The 17596-nt window shown below is 40.1% G+C and overlaps 1 protein-coding gene and 1 pseudogene across 2 annotated transcripts in view; one reads left to right on the top strand and one right to left on the bottom strand.

Annotated features, from left to right (window-relative positions):
• LOC105475837 (protein C-mannosyl-transferase DPY19L1-like) overlaps positions 1-4371 on the top strand; it is a 105398-nt pseudogene extending 101027 nt beyond the window's left edge.
• Positions 1107-17596, bottom strand: part of LOC105475838 (AVL9 cell migration associated) — a 102098-nt gene continuing 85608 nt past the window's right edge. For both annotated transcript variants that reach the window (XM_011731384.2, XM_011731383.2), the window contains exons 12-16: positions 16664-16883; positions 13992-14109; positions 9513-9566; positions 8905-8993; positions 1107-5960 (exon numbers count right to left, since the gene is read on the bottom strand). In XM_011731384.2, coding sequence (XP_011729686.2) covers positions 5845-5960; positions 8905-8993; positions 9513-9566; positions 13992-14109; positions 16664-16883 — 597 coding nt within the window. In that variant the 3' untranslated portion in view covers positions 1107-5844. The remainder of the gene's footprint in view (positions 5961-8904; positions 8994-9512; positions 9567-13991; positions 14110-16663; positions 16884-17596) is intronic.

Here is a 17596-nt window from a genome sequence, read left to right as displayed (position 1 = left end):
TCCAGGTATTTTATTATTTTATTTTTTTGAGAGAGAGTCTCGTTCTGTTGCCCAAGCTGAAGGGCAGTGGTGCAATCATGGCTCACGGCAGCCTTGACCTCCTGGCTTCAGTGATCCTCTCACCTGCGCCCACCCCCTCACCCCCACCGTAGCTGGGACTAGAGGAAGATGCCACCATGCCCAGCTCTTTTTTTTTTTTTTTTTGAGATGGAGTTTCACTCTTGTTGCCCAGGCTGGAGTGCAATGGCTCGATCTCTGCTCACTGCAACCTCTGCCTCCCGAGTTCAAGCGATTCTCCTGCCTCAGCCTCCCGAGTAATTGGGATTACAGGCGCCCGCCACCATGCCAAATACAAAAAGCTAATTTTGTATTTTTGGTAGGGACAGGGTTTCTCCATGTTGGTCAGGCTGGTCTCGAACTCCTGACCCCAGGTGATCTGCCCACCTCAGCCTCCCAAAGTGCTGGGATTACAGGTGTGAGCCACTGCACCTGGCCTTCAGCTAATTTTTAAATTTTTTGTAGATACGAGGTATCCCTATGTGGCCCAGGCTGGTCTCAAACTCCTGGGCCCAAGCAATCTTCCTGCCTTAGCCTCCCAAAGTGTTCAGAATTACAGGCATGAGCCACTGGCCCCTGAGAATTCAGGTATTAGAAAGGACTCAGAGTAGCCTGGGGAAGACTTTCAGTAGGAAGAGAGGTTGGGGCTGGGTCTTTGATTACTATGTACTACAGGTTCTCTCAGTAGTGCTCCTCCAACAACTAGAAGGATGGGAAGGCAACAACAGCAGCCAAGGTTTCAGTTGGTAAGGGGGCTTATGGAGGCCAGGGCATCCGTGGAGAAGCTACGAAATTAAGCCAATTCCTAAGTCAGGCACTCAGGGTCCGCCACACAGGAACTGGTGCCTTTTCATGGGTAATGAAGTTGTTTAATGGCTAGCAAGTAGTTTTTAACTCTTCATTATGGAAATTCTCCAACATACACAAACAGAATAGTCTTAGAAGCCCTTATGAACCCATCACTTGCCCTCAACAATGATCAGCATTTCATTAAGTGGACAGAAACCACATGGACAACACACAGGGTACTTCTAGAAGGACAGGTCAAGTTCAACTGTAGGCAGGGCGAACAGGATCATTTTATTCTCATTTACGCTTAAAATAAAGATACAATAGAAGTTTTACAATTCAGTATGATTAGACGTGATTTATAATTTTAACAATAAAAAAAAAAAAAAACTAGTACAAACTTTAAAACTACCAAAGAGAAAATACCTTTCTGATCAAAACACGTGCCACGGGCTAAACTTCCTTAGAAAACTTTTTAAGTTTTCTCAGCTAAATTTTCTTAGAAAAGGTTTGTGAAAAGCCTTTAATTGTAAATATTTAAACTATTTTTGTAACCACTAAATGCCTTCACCAACTCATTAATCCAATGTTTCCTAAATTCAGGAACCAGTGACCAAGGGGCCTGAAACATGTAAGCCTTGATCTTATTCTTCCAGCTACAAAATACTATTATTTTAAGAAAACAACAAAATATTTTCTAAGCACAGAAGCTTTCTGAAAACTTCCAATTACCTTTTCTGGCTCAGTACCTGACTGAAATGTTCAAATGTTCATATTGCACACACGAAAAAATCTGAGCAGCATACTACATGGGTGTGAGAAGCTGATGAAAAATAAGATCGGGAAAACCCCCTACACTGTTCCATTTACATGATTTAAATATATAGTTTCTATATCTTTCATATAAGTAAAAAGGTAAACTTTAGAACAGCACAGAAATACAAATGTATTTAGAGTTTTACAAAATATATTCAACCCCTCAGACATGCACAATTTTTTAACTTTGGAGTTACCATATAAGGGAGCTAGTTTCCCCTCCTTCATAATGAAAGCAGGAAGTCATGTGTACAAAGTCATTCATATGAAAAGAATAAACATCCACATTCCTTTTCTTTGTCCTTGACAAATATTTATGGAATGCCGGAAATTATGGAAAAACAATTCCAATGTTACGAAGTCCAAAGAACTGGAATGAGAAAACTCCTCGCGGCACATTACGCTGCATGGAATGACCATCATCCTCAGGGAATTAGGATAGCATCTTCTACCACTTTTAAAGGCTACCACGAGACGGGGTGGAAATGCCACGAATGGCACCTCATCTCTGATCAAAGATTCAGAGCATGCAAGTGTTGATGCCATTAAAAGTCCCAACCATCTCCCCACTAAAATACCAGGCAATGCTTAGCAGCTGCTGTTCTAACAGGCTACTTTCCGCAACTGCTGACACAGGTTAAGTTCATGTGGTTAAAGGTCAGAGCACTCACCCCTTCCAGAGCTGAAGTGCTCCAACACTCATCACTGGCTCTGGAGGGAAAAGACCACTAGCTGTAACTTCTACAAAACTTTTATTCACAAAATATAAAACAATAACAAAACCTACCTACCAGGGCGATAATGCTATAGCGTGACTTTAAAACTTGTAACTAGCAGAGTAACATTCTGACTGCTTTCTAAAAGAATTCTTATAACCCTTAGCACATGAAATACTGCTCTCAAAATACTTTCATTCAGATTTTAAGCACCTTGTTCCTCAGCCAGGCAACAATTTCTCACTTCTCTTCCGAATTTGCTTTCTCCTTGGCTTTCCAAAGGAAATTATTCTAAAAAACATCAGACGCTTCGTATACAATTTGGAAAGGAAGATAAGGTTGAGCAAGTCACATCATATGCTCTGGTTTGCTGCCAAAGTATATTGCTGCTGTGTTTCTTAACAGGAAAGTGGATGAGAATTGTTTTAGGGCTGTGCTTGGCCAGGGGGTAATCGCTAACGGATTTGGGAAGAGACTATTCATGCTGGTTATGTGAGCCAAATGCATATGCACAATCATTCTAAGCCGCCTTTGGACATGCAACTATTTCTGTTCCACAACTGGTAGCTTTAACTCTCTCTTCCTTACCTACACCATTGTCATTACAATATCTAGTAGGAATTGAAGTATACCAGGGACATTTTCCAAACTTTTAAGTCACCTGGATAGCAGTGAAGCCACCACCAAGACATTGATGTAGTGTGTGTGCCTGGCACATCTGAAAAAGGCTGGCTGACCCTGGTTCCCTCACACCTAGGTACAAATACTCAGTTCTTAGACACACAAGCCTTAGCAAGCACTGGGGCAAGTTTGGCCAACAACACACACACCTTTACCAGGGCTGTGTCAGAAGATGGCCTAGTGGTGGCTCCTGTGGCTCACAGAGCCAGGGTTTGGAGAGAGGCTGCTGCTTCTATGCTGGCCACTTGGAGCCTAGAATCCAAGCCTGAAGTATGTGGGGGGGTCACAGGACCAGGGGTGAGGCTTCCTGCCTTTGTGCGAACTGCCCTGGGGCTCCTGCCAACAATACAAGGGCCAGTGTTCCTTGAAAAACTCCACCTCCTAGAGCCTGAAGGAAATATAGCTATGGTCTTTTGACCATTTCTATGATGAAAGCTGTATTTTCTGAGATACTTGTTTTATGTTGAAAGTCAGTAAAGTGACCACTAAGAATCAAACTGTTAGCTAGAAATGTTAATAGAAAGTCCGATCAAAGTGTATATTCAAACGGGGAAAAAGTGGTATTAAAGAAAGTTAAACTTGATGTAACTATTTTTATTTCAGTGGATTCCAAAGCATGAGCTGGGCTGCTTTTGAAGGGTGAGAAATGGGAGTTGACCCCGATCATAGAAACCATACCAGCTGAAAGACAAATCAGCATCTCGCTGGATGACCCCTCACAGGGCTCCTAGATCCCTGAAGTGTGAACTTCAGCAGCTGAGAGGTAACAATTGCACACAAATCACACTATCATGCTCCAACGAATGATGTGGTCCTTGAGAAACAACAAGATGTTAGAATGAATTCAGTCTCAGCACAAAAAGATTAGAGTACTGTTTAAGGTTTTGTATGGTATTACTTTCTTCTATTCAAACAGTATTTCCTGAGGTTAACTTTCTTGGAAGAAGTGGAATTAATGGAGTTCTCACATTCAGCCCTTCAGTTTATCATTGCTGAATTCTTGAGTTATGCTCAAATGGGTAATACAATTTGTGTTTAGAAAACACAAAGTGGAAAATTTAGAGATATTTAGATTATGTTTCTATGTTCATTTCAAATGCCTTGGGAGCATTTACTTCTTAAACATTTCATGAGGAATAAACCAAATATAATAGTGCCCTCCTTTAATTCCCCAGCAATCTGGGATAGATCATACTCACAATGTATTTCCCAAGTATCCTTTGTTACTGAAAAGGCAGTCTTTTCCCTGTAAGTACTCTCTGAGAACACCCATCCCAGGTCTCCTTGAAAAGCAAATGAGAGCTGAGCAAGGTCCAGCTGTGTACAGATCATCAGTAGATGGCACGCACATGCATGTATATACCTAACATGAAACCAGATGTCCTTTCTCAGATGTCAGATGTCAAGGCTGCAGTTTTCTTCTCTTGCCTCTTACTTTGATGAATATAAACTAAGATGAGATTTCTATTTAATATAGTCACCTTGCTTTTCTTTTAAAATACTTATAGAAGGGGGTAGGGATTGATTATAGGAGGACTTTCAGTTAGGGAAGTAGAAGACTAAGTGCTTTGAAAAGCTTTATGAAGAATAAGACTACGAGAAAAGCTGTAGGTCTGCAAACACCCAATAGAAAACTGTTTAAAAAAGAAACAGGCCAGGCGCAGCGGCTCATGCCTGTAATCCCAGCACTTTGGGAGGCTGAGGCAGACAGATCACTTGAGGCAAGGAGATCAAGACCAGCCTGGCCAACATGGCGAAACCCCGTCTCTACTAAAAATACAAAAATTAGCTGGGCGTGGTGGTGCATGTCCATAATCCCAGCTACTTGGGAGGCTGAGGTACAAGAATTGCTTGAACCTGGGAGATGGAGCTTGCAGTGAGCCGAGATGGCGCCACTGCACTCCAGCCTGGGCAATACAGCGGGACCCTGTCCCCGCTACAAAAAAAGTGAAACAGATGGCACAAACTCTGGATTAAAAAAAGTGCTTGTAAAAGACTGCAACATGACTGTGGTTGAAAAATAAACACATAGGTCTTTGAAAGTATTGCCCTACAGACACATTCATGTTAAACCGCTTCAGTATCACTGAACCATCACTCTGCACTCCCACCTGCACGGTTATAAAGAGGAGGAAAGCACAGTGATACTCCTTGATGTTTGAAAGCAAGTTTTTAAGGATGTGGAAAGAACAAACTAAAAACATAAAACACCCAATCCTCAGAACTACCACCCCTGACTTTCATGTGTTTGGGAGGAAGTGAATTAATAAATGTTTTGTGGGTAGAAAGCAAAAATATCATCATAGAATTCAGCAAAATAATAAAGGCCCAACTGTGTGACCCCTTCACTTTATAAGAACATTTTAAGGCCAACTTTAGAGAAAATGGTAATATAAATTAATTTTAGCAAGTATAAATTACAATGACCATCTAGATATTCAAACACCAAAACAGAACAGAATTTACATAAGTAAAAACTCTTCTAAAGTAAACCAATGTACAGTATCAGAACTCAAAATTCATTAGAAGATTCACTGTATGTTTTAATCAGGCTCAGACTGAAATAATAGTAGTCAATTGAAACCCCAACCTGGAAAGCCATCCCTGCTATGGCTGTGATTTCATCATTTCGGCATCCTGAAACATTCACTTAGAGCAACCGTCCATGTAAACAGTTCGACATCGGTCCCCTGCTGTGGATCTGTGGCTGATAACAGCCTGGGAGCAGCAGACAGACAGGGGACACTTAAACCTCAGAAAGCAATAGCAGCTTCTGATGCCCTGCTCAAGGCTTCCCATCTGGTGGCTCAGTGAGGCTTTGGGAGGTGGAAGTGGTAAAAGTGGAAAGCCATGAAGACATAGCTGTCTTTGCACTGGAAAAAGCTCCTCCAACTGACTGGCCTGGATGGAGAGGAGAAGAACAAAAGGAAAAATGTCTTAACTTTTGTTACAAGACAGTGAAAGACCAACATAATTAATACATTTTTAATTAAAAAAATTTTTTAAATGTTTTTTGAGACAGCGTCTTGCTCTGTCGCCCAGGCTGGAGTGCAGCGGAGTGGTCACAGCTCCCTGCGGCCTTGACATCCTGGGCTCAAGTGATCCTCCCACCTCAGCTTACCAAGTAGCTGGGACCACAGGCATGTGTGACCACACCTGGGTAATTTTTTGGTTTTTTGTAGAGACAAGGTCTCATGTTGCCCAGGCTGGGCTTAAAACACTTGGCTCAAGTGATCCTCCTGCCTCAGCCTCCCAAAGTGTTGGGATCAGAGGGTGAGCCACTGTGCCCAGCCAATAAATGTTAATTCACTAGAATTACACCAATATGTTAATAGTAGCCAAAATATCATTTACATTTTTAATTTCAAAACAATCCCTTTCCATGGGAAAGTCTTAAGGAAAAATAGATGATTTTTTAGCATAGGAGCCTACTTGCCTAAGCATTCTGAAAGTACACTGTTTCTTTAATACCCTCAGTGCTAGCAACACTGGCTATGTATCAGAATTATTAGAGAGCTTAAAAAGTCAAACTGCTTTGTGTATCTTAAATACCAACTTGATAGTCAATAACCACCTAAACAGGGAAGAGTGGTTAGGTTGTTTTAGGGAAATGTGCTTTTGTCATCTAAAATGAAGTTACGTTAAACAAAGATGTATAGAGCTCTATCTGCCCCAGGTCTATTGTGTTTTATAGAACATTATCTCAAAAGTTGATGTTAGGCCAGGCATGGTGGCTCACACCTGTAATCCCAGCACTTTGGGAAGCCGAGACGGGTGGTTAGCTTGACGACAGGAATTCGAGACAGACTGGGAAACATGGCGAAACCCTCTCTCTACAAAAAATAGAAAAATTAGCCAGGCATGATGGCACATGCCCGTAGTCCCAGCTACTTGGTAGGTTGAAGCAGGAGGATCCCGCCGGGGTTGCAGAGGTTGCAGTGAGCCAAGATCGCACTATATTGCACTTCAGCTTGGGCAACAGAGTGAGACCCTGTCTCAGAAAAAAAGGTGATGCTAAGTGAAATTATTTAAGTTGACTAATACATTCCCACTGTTCTTGGAAAGTATAGAAGAGATTTGCCTTTAGAATTTAACTATCAGTAGCAGCATCACTAAAAATTAAGTAATAATGTATAATAATGTATCTGTAATAATCTATAATATAGCATAGTTTTTCTATTAAAAAATTAAAATTCAAAATAAGTCAAAGGCATATTGTTTGGAAATAAATGTTTGTGTGCTAAATTCCATTCCTTTGCAATAAAACTAACATAGTGGTAGTGCTGTGTGTGCTGTGTTTGTCTTTACAAATGAGTCTGTAGAGTTTTCTGTCTCTCTCTAGGTATTCAGAAAACTGGGGATATAAGAACCCCTACACAAAGATTACCTAGTTCTGGGGCTTTTGAATTGTGTTCAGTAACGGTTAGTCAACCTCTTTCAGAAGCTAGGGAAGTAGTAATGCCCTATTTTTACAACACATTGTATGACAAAGCAGATGGGGCAAAATGTAAATAACTGGTGAATCAGAGATAACTAGGATTTTCTTGCACTGTTGCAATGTTCAAATTTGAAACTACATCAAAATAAAAGTTAAAAATATAGAAAAGGAATGAAAAATTTTAGAACTGATGTGGAACAATATTCAAAATATTTTAAGCGAAAAAAGCTAGGTGGAGAAGAACATGCTACCATTTGTCTGACTTTGATATTAATACTGGCCTCATCAAATGAGTTGGGCAGTATTACCTTATTTAAAGATTTTGTGTAAAACTAGTATTATTTCTTCCTTAAACATTTGACAGAGTTCAAACTGAAGCCACCTGGGCAGCCTGGTTTAAATTAAAAACCTTATGGCAAGGCTTTTCATTTAAAGTCACAACCAATTTCTTTCTGTTTTTAAGACTCTTGCTCTGTCACCCAGGCTGGAGCTCAGTGGCGCTCTCATGGCTCACTGCAGCCTTGACTTCCTGGGCTCAAACAATCCTCCCACTTCAGCCTTTTGAGTAGCTGGGACTACAGGCACACACCACCATGCCCACTGACTTTTCAAATTTTTTTGTAGAGATGGGGTCTCACTATGTTGCCCAGGCTGGTCTTGAAGTCCTGGACTCAAGCAATCCTCCCACCTCAGCCTCCCAAAGTGCTGGGATTACAGGTATGAGCCACTGCATTCAGCCCAATTTCTTTAATAGATAATAGGGCTATTCATATTTTCTTTTTGCAACTGTTTAGGTAATGCGAATTTTTAAAAGAATTTGTATATTTCATTTATGTTGTTAAATTTGTTAGCATAAAGTTGTTCACAATATTCCCCTATTTTCTGTTCTTTTAATTTCTGTAAGAGCTACACTAATGTCCCTCTTTCATCCCTAATGTTGGTAATTTGCATCTTCTTTCTTTTTATCTTTACCAGTCTGTAAAGATTTTATAAATATTGTTGACCTTTTTGAAAAACCAACTGTTGGCTTCATTTTCTTTATTGTGTAATACTACCTTAGAGGACAGTAGTTCCTAATGCCTACTTTTATTATGAGTCTCTGCCATTTATAAAGAACTGTGGACAGCACAGAGAATGGGGGAAGAAAACTCTGGTGAAGATTGAATCTTGGTAACAAAACAGTGACTTCATCAGAAAATTCTGTCACTCTCTATTAGATGTAATGAAGTTTGACCTTTTGGAATTTGGAATTTTTCAAATGAATAAGACAAAAATTTTAAAAACTCTCGTATTACTATGTGATAACACACATCTTTACAACTTTGTTTGTTTTATCAATTACATATTAAAGATAGAAAATGGATGTGTTGTGATTCCAATTTGTTCCTGGCTAAAGGCATGTCTTACCAACAGCTTTTCCTGTTTGCACAACATTCCGGCTAGTTGTGACCATGACATTTCCAATTTTTTTGCCACGTTCACTATTCTGAACAGAACTGGGTAAAAGATAAAAGAAGTGTTAAGTACAATTTTTAAAAAATCTCACACATGCATACAGACACATGTAGACACACACACAATAATCACTCTGTAACCATCCCGAATTAGAATTACTGAGAAAAGAAGCTAAATTATTTGTTATGAATTTATTAACCTTTTAAGCATGTGCATTTTCAGAATACATGAGAACATACAGATGAACCAAAAAGTGGTGAGGACATAAGGATGTATGTATGGCTGGCTACATCTCTCTGACAGCCATGGTTTGCTAAAAGCACTTCACCAAAATAAAAATGGTAAATCCTATTATTAGTTCACACCATCCTCTATGAAGAGCGGTGTTTTCACTTTGAAACATAACACACCGCTGAGCTAAAGAATGTTATGCACATATTTGGTTACTATTTGAAGCATAAGTCTATCAAGTAGAGAAAAACAATCCCCAAATAGCAATGAAACACATGGGCATAAATTCAGAATTAAGAATTTTCCCAGTATTTTCTTTAAGTACTTACTGTGAGAATCTTAACTTCATGTCTGATACTGAGTATTGGCCTTGAAATGGATGGCTGTAAAAAAAACAAAGTTTGCGTTTAAACTATCAGTATTTTACCAAGAAGGCTGCAAAAAAGAGTTATCACAAGAAAATATTAGTAAACTTCTCATGGACGACACAGCTGGGTGGCAGTGCTGAATTTGGTATCAGGAAACTTGGCTTTGATCACAGCTCTCCACTTACAATGATGACATCCAGAAAAGATTACCTAACCCCTCTGAGCTTTAGTTTCCTCACTTGTAAAACAGGTGTGTTATGTGTTGTGTGTGTGTGTGTGTGTGTGTGTGTGTGTGTGTGTGTGTAGCCTGTGTTAGTGCTATCCTGACATTCTAATTTATGTGGTCTGTCTTGGGCTCAAGCATCAACATTTTTTACAAGCTCCCCAGGACAGTCAAGGTGAGTCACTGGTTTTAGGACATGGTCATAGATCATACCTTGATCCTGGCCGTCTTACAAATGTGTGCTATTGGTTATGCAAATATTTGTGGATGGATCAACAAAATCTCTACTTTCTGTTAGAAAAGCAGCTCAAAAGGCAGGTCTTAAAAAAAACCAGCAATATCGTTATTTTTGTAAGAAAATACATTATTCAGACTTCCCTATTTCCATTATATTAAAAGAAAAAATATATATATCTAAATCAGGCATTCTGCAATTATACAGGCAGTAGGAAAAAAAAATCAAGCAACTTGACCACATAAAATGGAGGGGTCAATATCCAATTCTTATCTCAGGAGTCCCTCTGTCAAGGTGTAACAAAGAAAGTGATCCTAGTAAAATCTATAGCTACTTATAAAATTAATGGTTCTTCAAATGACAACAAACTACTCTTCATGGCCCAAAGTAAGCATATGTAACACTTCTTATTCCTAGATTCCTGAATCACAGGATTGAAATACTGACACATCACTTGATCATTCTCTATGTTCTGGAATGACTATATTTAAGGGATGAAATATGCCTGCTGCTTGTTAAGTTAGAATGCTACCTTCCCTAATCTTTAAGAGTTAAAGGGTTTCATACTTCTCGAAAGTTATAATTAGTTTGAAATATTTCTAAATGACACCCTCTGATAACAACAGAAGTTTAGCATTTCTTATTTTATTTTTTTGAGACAGAGTCTCACTGTTACCCAGGCTGGACTGCAGTGGCGCAATCTCGGCTCACTGCAACCTGCCTCCCAGGTTCAAGCGATTCTCCTGCCTCAGCCTCCTGAGTAGCTGGGATTACAGGTGCCTACCACCATGCCCAGCTAATTTTTTGTATTTTTAGTAGAGACAGGGTTTCACAATGTTGCCCAGGCTGGTCTTGAACTCCCGAGCTCATGTGATCCACCCACCTTGGCCTCCCAAAGTGCTAGAATTACAGGCGTGAGCCACCAGGCCCGGCTGCATGTGTTATTTTTAATTTGGTAAAAACGTTGAAAATTTGCTATTGAAGAAAACTAACTATTCACCCCAAAATATACCTCTTTGATGTATTTCAAGATGGCTATTCAGAAGGGCTGGAAATGCAAGCATAACTGAAAAGCTGTCTTTTGGGGGGTAGATTTGCATCTGTGGAGAAAATCTGCATTAATGCAGCCTGGTTTGCTCTGAGGCCCTCCAATATCAAGATATAGAAAAGATGAACTGAGTGTCTGGCACCTTTAAAGGTCTGAAAGAAACGTTTACCATCAATTCTCTCTGAGGGCTGCTAAGTGTGAAGCTGGGTACACAATCCAGTCACACTGTAGCTCTCCCTCATGCACATTAATAAATTTGCATGCCATTTCTCCTATTAATCTGCCTTTTGTCAGCTGACTTTCCAGTGACCCTTCAGAGGACGAAAGGGAAGTTCTCCCTTGGCCTGCACTATCATATCTGCGTGATTTCCCTACCTATATATTTTAGTTAACAAGTCATTCTTCAGCCTTCTTTTCAATCTAAATAGCCTCAATTTCTTCACATGTTCTTCTAAGCACCATTTCATAATCCTTTTAAAACTCATTTCAGCTAAGGCTTTTTTGGACCTGTACTAACATCTATAGAGCTGGTTCAAGTTAAAAGCACCAGATGTAGTGACAGATAAAGATTTGACCAGGCGTCCCAGTGCAGGGCCCAGGGAGGAGACTGGGATGGCTCTGTGTGTTGACTGCTTGGACAGTCAAGGCTGACCTGCCCTCCCAGCACCACCCTGTGAGTGCCATCCTGCTCCTCCACATCTGTTTCCCTTCAGCATGTTGAGAATAGAGACTTTGTAGTCAGTGAGGGAGAACACTTTGAACTCAGCCCTTTCATTTAATACTATTAAAAAGGTTTTGCCTTTTAATTTGCTGTTTTTACTATAGTCAAATGGCAATACAGGTTTCTGCTACAGCCAAGTGTGATGATTAAATTCACCAAAATTGGTGCTGAACCTAGTCATTTTTACTTTAAAAGATGGGGTCTCATTATGTTGCCTAGGCTGGCCTTGAAACCTTTTGTTCAAGTAATCCTCCCGCTTCAGTCTCCCAAGTAGCTGGGACTATAGGCACACGCCAATGTGCCCAGCTCCTTGGTTATTTTTCTTGATGCATAATACAAAGCTTAACAGACATGTTACCCAAAACCCTCTGTGTACCACCTTACTCATGCACATACTTCCCCAGGTTGCTATGGCTTCAATATCGGGTGTGTGTGAGTGTGTGTGCAGCAAAGTATCCTTTCTAGCACATCTTAAATCACATTAGAAAAGTTAACTCTAGTCCCAAGATAATATGGTAGTCAGTACAAAGGTGACTTTTGTTCCTCACAGAGAAGTTTAAAATTCAAATGAAAATGGTGTATGCTTGGCTGGGCATGGTGGCTCACGCCTGTAATCCTGACACTTTGGGAGGCCAAGGTAGGTGGATCACGAGGTCAGGAGTTCAAGAACAGCCTGGCCAAGATGGTAAAACCCCGTCTCTACTAAAAATACAAAAATTAGCTGGACCTGGTGGGAGGTGCCTGTAATCCCAGCTACTCGGGAGGCTGAGGCAGAAAAATTGCTTGAACCTGGGTGGCAGAGGTTGCAGTGAGCCAAGATCGCACCAGCACTCCAGCCTGGGCAACAGAGTGAGACTCCGTTTCAAAAAAAAAAAAAAAAAGAAAAGAAAATGGTATATGCTTGTATCATTATGAAAAACCACGTCATCTTTTTAATTTTTATTTTATTTTTTTTAAGACAGAGTCTCGCTCTGTCGGCCAGGCTGGAGTGCAGTGGCGCGATCTCAGCTCACTGCAAGCTCCACCCGGGTTCACGTCATTCTCCTGCCCCAGCCTCCCAAGTAGCTGGGACTATAGGCGCCTGCCACCACGCGTGGCTAATTTTTTTGTATTTTTAGTAGATACAGGGTTTCACATCGTTAGCCAGGATGGTCTCCATCTCCTGACCTTGTGATCCACCTGCCTCAGCCTCCCAAAGTGCTGGGATTGCAGGTGTGAGCCACTGCGCCAGGCCTTATCTTTTAATTTGGAAAACAAGTTCCTGTATACACTATATCAACTGATCTCCTTCGATGCTCTCTGTTGTATTCACACACAAATGTTATTGTTTCATAATGGCTTTAATCAACGGCCTTTTATGCCTATGTGGGATAAAGCCTTCATCATCAACATTCAGTATTGCAGCAGGTATTAAGTTTTGTTGAACCTTAGAGTCTGATGTGGAAACCAGGTCTGACCATATATCCAGGAATCCAAATATTAACTTTTTTTTTTTTTTTTTGAGACAAAGTCTCCCTCTTGTTATCCAGGCTGGAGTATAATGGCGTGATCTCGGCTCACTGCAACCTCTACCTCCTGGATTCAAGGGATTCTCCTGCCTCAGCCTCCCAAATAGCTGGGATTACAGGTGCCCACTACCATATCTGGCTAATTTTTTTGTATTTTTAGTAGAGATGGGATTTCAGCATGTTGGCCAGGCTGGTCTTGAACTCCCGATCTCAGGTGATCTGCCCACCTCGGCCTCCCAAAGTGCTGGGATTACAGGCTTGAGCCCAGCCCCAGATATTAACTTTAATTGGTTTCGCATACGTCATGTTTTAAAATAGCCTCCTAGTTTTACGCATGCAGTAAACCAGTGGTATTTCCTACTAGGATTCTATCTTGTTGAACCATTCTGGTAAAGAACAGCTCCAGGGAAAGAGAGAAGAATCACTGTGTACTGAGCATCACCGAGTGCCAGGGACTTGCTCTCTGAATCACATCGAGAGCCAGGGAAATGTCAGTGCTTCCCATAATGCTCATGCTTTTTGTATAACAATCTGAATATGGAAGCAGTTTCTAAGCTGTTTCTCTATATTTGGGAGCCTTTTTATGACCTACTTAAGGGGATTCTTGAAGATATTCACAATATCAAAGTTAAAATAGATTTTTCTTTGTATTGGGCACTTGTAAACCAACCATTATGTACTACAGTCTTCAGAGGATGCGCTTACTTTGGATTTATTTCTGCAAGTGCTGGATGCTTGTTGCTGTTCCACACCCTGTAGTTGTGAGTATTCTTCCATGCTGTAACAAAAGTTGTCCCATAGTCCGATAGTATCTTTTCATTATCTGTCAAGTAAATATTTGAAAGAAGTTGAGCTGGGCTGTAGCCATTCAGGGATGTGAAGACTACAACCAAAAAGGGTAAAGGAATGACTTTATCCCCGTGCCCTCCCATATTTGGGGGAGATAGCCTACCAGATGTCAGGAAACTTGGGTCTAGTTCCAGAAATCCTGTTAAGGAGCTATGTGGCCTTTGGCAAGTCACTTAATCACTCAGAACTTCATTTTCCTAACTGGAAAATAAGAGGGTTGAGCCAGATATTTTCCAAGGTTCCTTACAACTCCAAAATATTTCCATGTTCTCCTTACCATTATGAGGACAGTATTATTAATTAATCAAAAACTGTATGCTTGACAGTGAATAAATATACTGGTTTATATGCATGGCATAGGCAATTGGGATATCTTTCTACTTTTTTATAAATGCCATTTTTCTACAAAAAAAGATTAAGAATGAATACACAAAGTGGTTCTTTCAGTCATGATGTTCTCTTCTTTGGACTTTGTCTATTTGGTGTTTCATTCTTGAATTTCCTAGCATTTCACTGTCAAAAACACTTTAAAAACGCCATGCACGGTGGCTCATGCCTGTAATCCCAGCACTTTGGGAGGTCGAGCAGGGCGGATCACCGGAGGTCAGGAGTTCGAGATCAGCCTGGCTGACATGGCGAAACCCCATCTCTACCAAAAATACAAAAATTAGCCGGGCGCGGTGGTGGGCACCTGTAGTCCCAGCTACTCAGGAGGCTGAGGCAAGAGAATCGCTTGAAACTGGGAGATGGAGGTTGCAGTGAGCCAAGATCACGCCACAGCACTCCAGACTGGACGACAAGAGCGAGACTCCGTCTCAAAAAAAAAAAAAAAAAAAAAAAAGACTTAAAAGAATATACAGAAAACTGATAAAGTTTTCAGCTTTATCAATACCATGGGAAAGTATCCATGTGTGTTTCCTCCACTTGGAAGATCAGAAATGGTTTGGAGAACTGATAAAAATGGCTATTACTTCATATATTAATTGCATGTTGTTTGCTTTGAAGGTGAAATACAAAGTGAAAACAACCTTTTGTTGGTAGGAAAGGAAATGAATGAGATACACAGTTCCATACACAGCATAAAGAAGTTGTTCTAAGAACACGTTACTCAAGCAGTTCATTGGGGTGAATTTCCTCATTTGACCTTGTTACTTGTTAAGAATATGGGCCTAAGCCAAACTGTTTGGGATCAGATCCCGCCTAAGCCTCTTATCAGATGGATGAGCAAGCTATTTAACCTCTGTGAGCTTCATTTTCTCTTCTGTAAAAGGTGATGACAAGGTACCTACCTTCAGGATTGCTGTGAGGATGAAATGAATTACTAGAGGTAAAGTGCTCAGAACACTGGTCCCTGCATATATTTAATGTTCAAAAAAAAAGTGAGCTACTATTATTCAGTGCCTACAGCCTCCTGGGCAAATATTTTTTAAAAAGCAAATTAATTAAGCTACATGACAGTGGGGACTGAAGTTTTCTTTCTAGATTACTGAATGATTTGGGGTTAAAGGATTTAATTTTGGTGTCTCAGCTGCTATACTGGTAGTGGTGGCAAATATTTAAAAATATCCCATTAACTAATGAGGACTTGTTCCTCAGCTATCTTTTACAAATGAAAAACTCTCCTGAAACCTAATTTAAAACTCCTTATACGCACTGTGAACAACTAACCTGGGAGCATGTGGCGGCGGTGGTGGTGGTGGTGGTGTTGATTAAAAAAATCTACTGATACAACAATGTGAATGTATCTAATGCCACTGTGGAGCTGTACATTTAAAAATCATAAAGATGGTAAATTTTATGCTATGTGTATTTCATCACAATTTAAAAAATAATGGTTAACTGAAACAAAAACACAAGCTCAACATATTTCTAACAACTCTAATGAATATTTGCCAAATGTCCAATGTGAAAATCTCATTGTAGAGCTCCATTTTCACTATTTATATATTTTTTTCCCAAGGGGAATGAGAGAGTTTTAATGCAGGAGTAAGTCCATGTTTACCTGCCCCATTTTAACCATTTAATAGGAATAATAATATTTTTTAGAATGGATTATAAATTTGAAGATTTAATCATTTACAACATGGTTTTCAATGATTTCTATTTTTAATATTCTTCTTTCTCCCTTTATACATCTTAAAAACATGTAGACAGTATTCATAAACAGCTGCCAAACACAGAATACGACGCAGCCATGTAAAAGTGATGATGTATGTTCATGTTATGTTGATACATGTTTCTATTATAAAGTAATAAAAAGTTTCAGAAAACACGTATAAAGGGATCCATTTTTGTAAAAGGACCACCAAAAGTACCATGAAACCAAAATCCAAAATACATGCATAGGAAAAGATCTGCAAGGCTATAAAGTACTCAAGATGTTAAAAGTGGCTCTCTCTGTGTGAGGGAATAACTGGTAATTTTTATATAAGGAATATGTATTTATTGTGCAATCTAAAACCTCATAAATGTTACAAAATGAAAAATTATAATAAAACAGTAGCTGTGTGCTCTGCGTGGTTTCTTACCTAATTGCAGTGTGGCAGCCAGCAGGGCATGAATGTAGACCGCAAACTGGGCCCGGATCCATTCGTCACCTCCCTCCCAGCCTGTGCCATCTAGGAAGACGTCATCCCGATTCTCAGTCACGTGCCTCACTAGGTAATCTGCGAACCTTAGGTCTGCAGTGGTTGGGTTAAGCAGCTTCCTGAGTTCTGGATCATGGATCTGGATCAGAGCTTCTTCTACCTAGAGGGTATCCAGGTACAAGTCAGAGTCTGGGTATTCACGCAGACATCCATGCCACACTTTACAGAGTAACTACAGGGAAGGTGGAGCTGGAAATAAAAAATATGAATAATAGCATTCTCAAAAGGTGAGTCTAAGAAAGAGGTCTGTACACTGAAGTTTTCTTTCTATTTATAAAATGTTCACTTTCTGTTTTTAGAAAATAACACACATAAATGTAGTATTTTAAACTATAAAATTACATAGATTGCAAATATTTGGGAAAACATAGAAATACGTGTAAAAATCACCTTTATTTCACTAGCAGAAATGAACACATTTAACAAGTGTAATTCCTTAAATACTTTTTCTTTTGAGTGCAGATATTTTAGAATATTCTTGTTTTTTTTTTTTTTTTTTTTTGAGACGGAGCCTTGCTCTGTTGCCCAGGCTGGAGTGCAGTGGTGCAACCTCCGCTTCCCGGGTTCATGCCGTTCTCCTACCTCAGCCTCCTGAGTAGCTGGGACTACAGGCGCCCACCACTGTGCCAGGCTAATTTTTTGTATTTTGTAGTAGAGATGGGGTTTCACCGTGTTAGCCAGGATGGTCTCAACCTCCTGACCTTGTGATCCACCCGCCTTGGCCTCCCAAAGTGCTGGGATTACAGGCGTGAGCCACCATGCCCAGCCAGATACTTTAGAATATCTTATTATGTAGTATTTGGCATACTAAAA

The sequence above is a fragment of the Macaca nemestrina genome, chromosome 4 (genome assembly GCF_043159975.1).
Source record: "Macaca nemestrina isolate mMacNem1 chromosome 4, mMacNem.hap1, whole genome shotgun sequence".
NCBI classification, from domain to species: domain Eukaryota; kingdom Metazoa; phylum Chordata; class Mammalia; order Primates; family Cercopithecidae; genus Macaca; species Macaca nemestrina.
Note: the sequence above shows the minus strand (reverse complement) of the source record. Positions and strands in the feature narration are given on the sequence as shown.